Raw genomic sequence first — 10,488 nt, 5'->3', positions numbered from 1 at the left:
ACGCTTCATCTGACATTATTACTAGAAAACTTAAAATGTATACGGATTTTTTTCATAAATCTTGCCACAATCCGGCCTCATGCTCCTTTAAGTTGATTTTATATATTTCATTTTAATCATTTAAGTGTTAAAAACAATCCGATCTGTGAGTTTTTTTATCCGTTGCACCCCTATTACACATTGCAGCTGCAGTAATGATAACAGCATTCCTACAGGTGTGGAAATGAAGGTTATAAGGTATAGGGTTGTGATCAGAGTACAAACTAGCACAAGGAGCACTAACAGAGATCACATTCTGTGAGATTATTTATTCCTTTATCAGGTATGAATGAGATCAAATCAAATCAGTAGGCAAGATTTAAATTGAAAATGATCAAACATTTCAACTGCTCTTAATCATTTTATTCTATTTTATTGGAACTCCTCCGTTTTCCTGCCAAGTTAAGATGCTTCATGTTTGTTTAAACATTTTGGGACAGCATGATTATTAGTATTAAGGTAATACTTTAGTACTTAAAACTTGTAATACTTATTCAGTTCATGCAATCTGTACCCAACGACAATGTGTCTGGATTTCTAAGTGAAGTTCAATAAATGAAATAAACAACCAGCAACGGCATTTACACTCAGAGACTGCAAGTCATCTTTATTTGTAAATAAATAAATGTTTTTCACTCAGTTTTATTGTTACTGTTTATTTTATCAAATATAAAATTATTTGTAATTTGCTTTTTCATTTTAAACTAAAAACAAAGTAATAGCTATGAGCACAAAACAAAATCTATCAATGTTTTATCTTAAAAATATTAAAATCTGCCCCTGCGGTTTAATGTTGAAGATATTAATGTGGTCCAACTCTTGACTGAGTAAAGCTACAATATCAGTTCAACAAAATAAGCAGCCTAAACACATTCCTCATTATTTTCTTTCAGTGACTTCACAGCTTGTTTTAACAAACAAACAAAAAAACATTTTTGTCTGATTGTACCTAGAAAATATAATTCACAAAAAACAGTTAAGATACTCTTGTCTTCAGGTTGTCGGCTGTGACTCGTGTCACATATGACACTTGGGTGTCCATTATTTTCAGGGAACCAACAGGAAATCCCTCCCCAGAGGACTCCAGGCATGATCAGTCTCCTCAGGTAAAAGGTTAATAGACTTCCCTCCACGTGAGAAGCTATTAATCAGTAGGCCTCCATGGGTGTGTTGACAGACAAAAGGTGCAGTTTTTAACCCGCTTTTTTTCACTTCTTTAGTCACGCACCTCTTCTTTTCGTCCTTCACATTATGGCAGACTAGTAAAGCAAAAATCTCTCTAGTAATATAGAAAACAGTAGAAAAAGAGAGAAAAAAAAAACATCCAGTGATCTTGTTTTGACAATAACTGGCCGCTCGAAGGTTAGCTTTATGTGTCACTCCAGGTTCTGCTGAGATGTCAGAAACGCGCCACCACTCTAATGTCCAGGTTTCCTGCACCGCCGGAATCGTTACCGGGACCCTGAGCCTGCTGGGATCCCCACTCCACTTGGACATGGTGGAGACCAGAGTTGAAGCTGGCACACAAAAGAGTGGTAGAATCGCTGGGAACCAGAGAAACCAGCGGACCTGCGCCGTCTAATGGCAACGTCCCCAAACAGACTGAAATGAGGATAGCAGAAGACAGGATGGAGGAATATTAGTGTTAAAAAAAAAAACCTGGATGTGTTTTGTTTTTTCCCCCTCAACAAGCTGGAGGTATTACCTGCTGTATTCTGATCCCAGATTTTGATGGAGCTGTCATGGGAGGATGTTGCTACCCTAGCTGTGCCACCACAAGACACGGGTAAGAACATACAGCAGGCTGTGGTCTGGAGATGACCTCTGTACTCCACCACTTTACAGCCAGGCTGACGCAGATCCCAGAGCTGCCAACACAAGAGACCAAACATCAGATGGCATAAAATACGATGCTTCTTAAGTCTAGTTAAGGCTTTCAACATCAAGTTAATAAAGCCCAGACAGACATCCGTTATTTGTACAGCTGACCCTTTAAAGCCAACAACCGCACAAAGATCTCACCGTAGCTTCACAACCCTGGCCTCCAAAGCCGTTGCTGCTGGATACCAAGTAGTTACCGTTTGGAGAGACATCACAGTGGGTCTGGATGTATTGCTTTGCTGGAAAAGTATTGGTAACCTGCCATGTACGGCTATCCCACACCCTACATGCAAAATAAAATGCGTTACTGTAGAAGGACACATGTAAGACACATGCAAGAATGCATCACGCTTAGTTACACATTTATACTGTATATAGACTGAATATATAGTAAATTTACATTCCATTTTCAAGTTTTTAACAAATGATATGTAGAACAGAACCATGCCTGTCAATGTGCCAAAGTTATTAAAAATGTAACAAGATTGATTAATCTGTTTGGTACAAGGACGAGAGAAATTCAATACACCGTTTATTTTTATATAAAAGGATGAACTTTCCACATTCAGTCTGGAAAAAGAAATGCAAGATTGGATCAATATAAGCCCATCTACTGATTACCAAAGCTGCACTTACCAGAAGACAGTCTATAAATGTTTTAAATTCCTGAAATACCCAGTTTTGTGAAGTGCTGAACACAAACTTGAAGTCATGAATCAAAGGTTCAAATTGTGAAATCAGCTTATTCTTCTGAATATTTTAAGTCCATCCCTCCCTGTAATTCCCAAATTGTACTTAGAAAGAAAATGTCTTAGCACCAAGTTTATTAGTAATATTGGATCCACTTGGTTACCAAATCAGGACTATTCCATGTCTAGTACTAATTGTAATGTATGACTAGTATCACAACCCTTAAACATGATTTTGTCATTGAGCATATTTCACAGCAAAGTCACCAGATTTCTAACAAGTTTTCATAATAGTATATATACTTCTACACTATTAACTGTGGTACCTTATGGTTTTATCCTCAGAGGTCTGGACTACAGAGGAGCTGGCTGGAACCCAACAGACATGAGTCACCTAAACAGACACACATGCAGTAAATTCCCCCAAAAAATGACATCTTGCAAGACATGAATGGAAGATCTAAAGAAACTGATTAAAATATTTAGGGATTTTGATTATTTTTTCCTTTCTTGCTAAACAACCTAAGGTGGCCTTGCATACATGTGCTCACATACGCATGAACGACGACTCCCACTACTCTTACCAGGTTTCTAGAGACGTTTTGTCTCTGTTCACATTTTGCAGATTCTATATCCCACAGGCACATCCAGTTGTCACGAGAACCAGTGCACAGCTTCCTCCCATCTATGAAACATTAACAAGCATGCATTGCAGTTTATGGATCTGAAAGAGTTTCAGTGTAACTTAGATGACCAGCTTCCTAACAATCAGCTGCATCTACCGACAGCTCTGTCAGTAATCAAAATAGAAAAAGATTAAACCAGAGATTAATTTTGTCAACTTGAGACAACATTTTTCCCCCATTACTTATGCCAACACGTTCCCTTCTCTTTTTTTTAGATATTTTTATTGCTATGCTGAGAGGCAGTCAACAGGAAACAAGACGTTTAAATAAATTTGCAGCTGATTCGGCTGATCTCGTTATGTGATGATCTAATTGAACTGCTGTCTATGATCTGTGTTGATTTTGAACATGTAATTATTGTTAGTCATTTTAACACCCATGTGGACAACCCTCAGGATAAAGGGACAAAAAACCTGAGCAACACTCTGGACAGCTTTGGGCGGACTCAGCATGTAACAGAGGCCACGCACAATAGGGGAAACACTCCTACTAATCTGGTCTGAGCAATGTTACTGTGTCTGATGTGCGCCTGTCTGATCCTTCCTGTGTTTTCTTTGAGAGTCCAGTTTCAGTGCACACAAATCTTTCAACAGAAAACGGTGTATATCTGAACACAGCAGTAAGATTTTTAAGTTGTTCCTCTCTTTAACACCTGTCCTGTCCGGGGGTTCAGTCAGTGAGATTGTCAATAGCTTCAATGCTAAAATGTTAAATGTTACAGACACTATTACTCCCATTAGGGTGAAGGATGGAAGGAAGAAGACTCCATGGCGAAATACCATACTGGTGAAAAAGGAAAAAAGGGAGTCGGAAAGCACAGATGGAGAAAAACAAACTTCCAGGTTCATTATGACATCCATAAAGAAAAATGTACAACTGATTAATGCAAGGAAGTCCTACTTCTCTGACATCATCACCCAAAACAGTCATAGTGCTTGGGTCTTATTCGCTACAGTTGACAGGCTATCAAACCCTCCTGCGTCAGTGGCAACTGAATTTCACTTCACCTTGGCCTTCAATGACTTTGCCAAATTCTTCACAGACAAATCCAAAATATTAGACAAGCAGTTAGACCATCAACAGCAGGTTCAGGATATACTATGTCCACTGAAAACTGGTTCAAACACCATGACACAGTTTCATCCCATTTCATCCCGGAATAAAACTTGGAGGACATCTTACATCAACTGAACTCCTGCTCTTACTGTTTAGGTCTTACAGGTCTTTTTCAAAAAATCTCAATGATTTTGGAGTCAGACCTGTTACAGTTTGTAAACTTGTCTTTAACATCATGTGTGTTTCTAGAGCCAATGAAAACAGCTGTAATTAAACCCCTGCTGAAAAAGGACAATCTTGACAAGACACAAATGAACAACTATAGCCCCATCTCAAATCTCCCAATTCATATATAAAAATTATCGACAAAGCGTTTTTTTCAACAGCTAAATTACTTTTTTAACACAAAATAACTTCTATGATCCCTTCATTCAGGTTTTAGACTGCACCACAGCACAGAGACTGCTCTGACCAAAGTGTTTACTGACATGTCTGAATACAGATGGTGGAAAAATGTCGGTCTTAGCTTTACTGGATCTCATTGCAAAATTTGATACAGTTGACGACAATATTTTACCCAAACTCAGGTCATCTGAATCCAGTTTTTTTATCAGTTCCCAGAGTCAGAACCAGATATGTAGAAGCTGCATTCAGCTTCTATGTTCCAGATGTCTGATTTAATATTGAAAATAGGATGTCTGGAACAAGCCTCAGATCAGCTGAAATACCTAGTTTATTTAAATCCAGGTTGATAACACACCTGTTCCCAGCTACATTTGAAGAAAGTTCCAAATCTCCACTGTTAATTTTAAGTTTGAGTTTCAAAAATGTATCATATTTTAACCACTAGTTTTACCTTGTTGTACATTTTTTTATTATGCTTTTTATCTCTACTATGTGATGTTTTAATGCATCTGTAAAGCACTTTGAATCACCTTGTTGTTGAATTGTGCTATACAGATAAACTTGCCTTCCCTAGAACCAAGAATTGAGATAATGAATAGCTATAAATAAATCTTCTGCTAATACAGTATGAGAAGTTGGGAAAAAAGATATGGCACTACCTGATATAGCATGATTTGATATGTGATATGGCATGCTGCATATCACAAAATAACAACTTCTTTACAGAACAAATCTTCCAAATAACAGTTTAATATCTAGTAATGACTGAGGAAACGCTGTGTCTGTTTGTGTCTGTCCTTGTGTATGTACCAGGGCTGATGGCTATTCCATTGACAACCAACTCATGTCCACAAAATTCCTGAATAGGTTCATCTCCCTGGTTGAGGTCCCACATCAGAACAGTCTTGTCTCGCGAGCCACTAAATATCCATGTACTGCCTGGGTAACAAACCACCTGGAAGACAGATGAGGGCAGGATTTAGAGGAGATAAGACCAGAGGATGTGTACATGTGAAATGTGTAACAGCGTCACACCTCTTTATCAGTTTGTGCACACACAGTATTGACGTTACCTTGGTAACCTCTCTGTTGTGACCCTGGAAGGACTGACACATCCGTCCTTGTTTCCAGTCGTACACAACAACGGCCTACAGGGGCAGGGACACAGATTCACACATCCACAAACATGTTCCACATTAATCAAGCCAATACCAGGGATTTTTTATGTAAAATATATTGATATAACAGTGTCTAATATTTTTATACATGGCTAATCATACTTTCGCATTGTTAAAATGAAGATGTAATTTGGAAATGTTCAGTCTTACTTGCATTAATCATTTTACACAGAACTTTAATCATTTTTTAAACATTTCCACAGCTCAATATGGGACTTGTAAGGTCAAACAAAAAACTATGCACTGATTAATAATCAACCATATGATAGAATGTTGTGTTCATGCATTAATACAAAATAAATAAAAATCTACTAATTTAACAAATGCATATATTAATTCACCTGGTCACTGCCACCAGAAACACACAGGTCTGGGCTTAGATTGGTCACAGTATTGATGGATCCGTTATGGGCAGGTTCATACTGCAACACCTGACTGTCACAGCTGTTATCAACTTTCTCCTCCTGAGATGCTCTGCACAGAATTGCAATGCTTAGGATCAATAAATGTTCCCATTATATGCAGAAATACTTGTATTAATGCAACACTGAATGCATGATATATATCATATGAAAATATAAATCATATTCCAAATTTCCATATTCTGATGTCAATAATGTTTTTTTTTCTGATTTAATATTGAAAATATACTTATGCCTTAATATAGTATGTCTATATTATTCCCCGAGTATATTAATACTTATATTATTATTATTATATTAGTTAAGATAGATTAATAATGAGTGAAAATGGCACTTAACAGACTTCATTACAGATTTTCTGGGTAACTCTTGCAAGCAAGAATACATGAAGCAGACATACTACCTGTTAATATAAAGTAGTCAAATGTGTCTTTGTTGTTGTAAAAACTATTGTGGGAGCTCCAAGACAACATCTCTCATAGAGCTTTTATTCTTTCTCCGTTCTCTGTGTAATGAAACGGTGATTATCCTGTTTGCCACCATTTCTCACAAAGTTTTAATACCCTGTATACAATGCAAATACATAAGGATGCACAGATTTCCAAATGATAAGTTGGGACAGGGCAGCAAGGTATTGCTTCACGTCACTATTTAGGAACTGAGGGGATCAATGTGCTGTTGTTTTGTAAGTTTTGCATTTCATGCAAGGCCAGGTGACCGCCTCAGTTCCAACTAACATAGAGCATTTGCACCATTTTGGAAATAGAGGCATATGAATAACAAAGAAGGATAAAAAGATCTCACCTGTAGAGCTCAGATCTCTTACGAAACTTGCTCTGTAGTTTCCCCATCTGTGCCTAGGAACATGCAGCCACACTGACACACAAACAAAAACACTTTCAGAGTAGGAAAGCAATGTCACATCACCAGAGATGCAATAACCACTAAACTGCACCCCAAGATGTTCCAAGCCCTGTTGTAACCCCACAACAGCTTGGCTCGTTTCAAAAGCTCAGTAAGTGACATTCCAACACAGCATAATCGCATTAATCGCACAAACTTGCAGTACAAAATCTGCAGCGCTCTGGATGCTCATTATATCATTGCAACTCTGCTCTCTTAGTGAGATTAAACCACTACTGCACAAACAATACTTTATCACAAACCCACAGCAGAAATCCCGCCCTGGTTATCCCGAACTCCTCTAACAAGCGACAGGAAGGAGAGAGCTGCAATCCTATTAGCGCCGCTTCATTACCGTCACAAGGAATTAAGCCTGATTTATGCTTCCGCGTTACACCAACGCAGAACCTACGGCGTAGGATACGCGGCGACGCGCACTCTACGCCGAACCCTACGGCGTAGGGTCTGCGTCGATTTAACGCGGAACCATAATTCAGGCTTAAGTCACTCGAAAACCCCTGCTTCGAACAGTTATCGTTATACAACTACTCCCGCGGGATTTTAACCTCAGTGAGCAAAAAAAGTAATTCCCGACTGCTGGTGCTGAGGGTCATTCAGACGTGTGGATGGGCATATCTTACCTGACCCTGCAGGTGTGGTCGCTGATGGCGAGGGCGAGTCGCTAGATCGCTGTCATGCTAACTAATCTTTATCTGTCATGCTAAGAAAAGATCAACCCTAAAACTTGGTTGCACAAACGTTAAAAGTTCGTAGAGTTGTCTTTGAAAGGACAGCAAATCGTTTCCCACAAACTGCCATGGTAGTTTAACGTCCTAACAGCCGGAGAAGGAGCACAGAAGTGTATTTCAACTCCAGTGCTGCAGATTCTCTCCCTAGCGACGGCGGAGCGACGCTCTCTGGTATCCAGGAGAGCCCGGGTCACGTGACACGGGAAAGGACGGGTCGGAAGCTTTTATTTTTTAACAAAATAAAAGTAATTTGCCATTACCACTATTCAAAAAGAGCCATGCCACTGTTTCAATATTTTATAGTACGTTTAAACGGGCCAAGAACGGCTGTGGTGGTGAAATTAAATAAAACTGATAAATACTTAAACAACCACATACATTTGGACAACCAAATGCATGTATATTGTATCCACAGTAATCAGCATAATGGTAGCACAATGTCAACTGAAACAGTTAAGGGGTTGAATTGTGTTCAATTTCAGTAAAGTAAAAGAAAAAAGAAAGAAATCTATGCAAATACTTCGAAGTTTTACTTTTTCAAAATAAAAGTATTTTACGACGCATGTAAAGCAGATTTATAACACATCTGGCTGCATTTCAAATTTGCATGCGTTTAACTGATGACGAATCACGAGTTGTGAAACATATTGTGCTATAATTCTCAGGCTACAACATCATCTATTTAAAAATAACCTCTGTTCAAAATGATTATGCTGTACACCTCACTGCATAATTTTTTTTTACTAAGAATGAGGGTCTATTTAGACAGATGGTTGGATAATGGATGATCTTCATAGTGTAACAGAGGCTAATAATAGAGGCTGAATGACAAATCAAAGAGGTCATAGGACAGCTAACATTATTTCTGCTGGAACAATTTTTCTTTCTTTTTTATGTCATGTGTCCAGGTTCATGCATGACTGATGTTTTCCCTACCTGATAGATAATGTGAGCAAAGGTAAGACCAGGTTATCCTTCGTGAGCTTGATAAAAAAAAAAAAACATTACATCCAATTAAGCACAAGGTAACTGGGGTGTCCCCATTTTAATGTTTTAAATGGGCCACTTAGTTGGATTAAAATCAACACAGTTCAAAACCTATGTGAAAGGACCTGAATTCAAACTTCTTGGTTGTAGCAAAATCTTAAAACTGTTGAAACCAAAGATAAACTTCAGAATACAAATAATATCGACAAAGTTAATATAATTTATTAAACTTGCACACTTAATTCAATTTTGTGGTAATGAGTTCACTGAAGTATAAGCAGCTGATAAATGGTCTTTACATTACTATAAACATTAGCTCAGACATGTTAAGATGAAGATAATGGTCAACTGTTACACTGTTGAACATGACTATGGTTTAACCAAGGGGCAACATCCGGTTTTCAAAGCATAAGCCATATAGAAGATATGAAAGCTGCATTTCATAAAACAACCAGTTGGAGCTTCCTCCAGAAATGAGTCAATCACCATGACTGCTATGGTTAAATGTCATACTTTACAGCATACCTAAACATATTTACAGACTTGTAAAAATAAAAATATTTTAGACTTTATAGCTAAATTTTACTTCCATGATAAATGTTTAGGGGGTGAATCTATATGTACCTCATCAGGCGAAACAATATAATGCTACAAATGTATGCATAATTAGACATGTTGTTTTTTGGGGTGATAGCTATATTGCTATGGTGTTCATGGGTACAGCCATCACATTACCTTGTTAGCTATGAATTAGGAGCTAAGAAAGCATAAACACGCTTATTTTAGAGATAATGTTCTTAAAGCGATGTTAACTACAGTAAACCCTAATGTTGCCCACAAAACCTTCCTGGCCAACTTGAAATAGTCTGGGCTCTGATTGTAATCTGAGTTTTGATGCATGATAGCTGGACTGAGCCTTGGTCGTCTGACAAGCGATAGATGGCTGTGGTTGGACCGGTGCCCGTCCTCATTTCAATTAAATCTCAGAAGTGTCATCTTTAAAAAAGGGTCATGGACAAAATTCAGTGCTAACTTATTCTCCAGAGTGAATGTAATTTCAATGTCACAATTAACTGCAAAGTTGTTCATTTCATCAATCTGCCCATTTTTGGGTTAATCCAAGGCTGAGAGGAGTCAACTTTGGCCAGTATTGCATCCTTCATAACTCAAAAAAAGAAAGATAAGAAAAACAAAAACAAAAATAATTTTACATCAACCAACTCTTTCCCTGCATGTCTTCTTAAACCTGAACCAGGTAAGTTTTAACAAGAGTCAGGTTGTGTATGAAATCCTCTCTTACCCACTGGGTAGGAACAGACTGAACATGCACAAAGAAAACAAATTGTGTGCACAATAGAAAAATACAATTGAGGTGAACTGTAGGAGAAGGAGGAGACACAGGACAATACAGTGTAATAAATACACATTCAATGGCCAAGAAGAAACAGATGGAGATAACGTAAACAGAAGAAATTAGGTAAAAAAAAAAAATA

At 37.9% G+C, this 10,488-nt stretch overlaps 1 protein-coding gene across 1 annotated transcript; it reads right to left on the bottom strand.

The window, feature by feature from the left end:
• Positions 1–216: 216 nt before the first annotated feature.
• wdr31 (WD repeat domain 31) lies at positions 217–8,178 on the bottom strand. The gene is made up of 10 exons (XM_061729249.1): positions 7,901–8,178; positions 7,161–7,232; positions 6,276–6,408; positions 5,830–5,904; positions 5,567–5,711; positions 3,194–3,294; positions 2,936–3,003; positions 2,062–2,203; positions 1,745–1,907; positions 217–1,641 (listed from the first exon to the last, which is right to left on the bottom strand). Exons 2-10 carry the CDS (start codon positions 7,205–7,207, stop codon positions 1,439–1,441), a joined length of 1,077 nt encoding a protein of 358 aa, XP_061585233.1. The 5' UTR covers positions 7,208–7,232; positions 7,901–8,178; the 3' UTR covers positions 217–1,438.
• Positions 8,179–10,488: the final 2,310 nt, after the last annotated feature.

Source organism: Cololabis saira, chromosome 9, assembly GCF_033807715.1.
Source record: "Cololabis saira isolate AMF1-May2022 chromosome 9, fColSai1.1, whole genome shotgun sequence".
Classification (NCBI taxonomy): Eukaryota; Metazoa; Chordata; class Actinopteri; order Beloniformes; family Belonidae; genus Cololabis; species Cololabis saira.
Note: the sequence above shows the minus strand (reverse complement) of the source record. Positions and strands in the feature narration are given on the sequence as shown.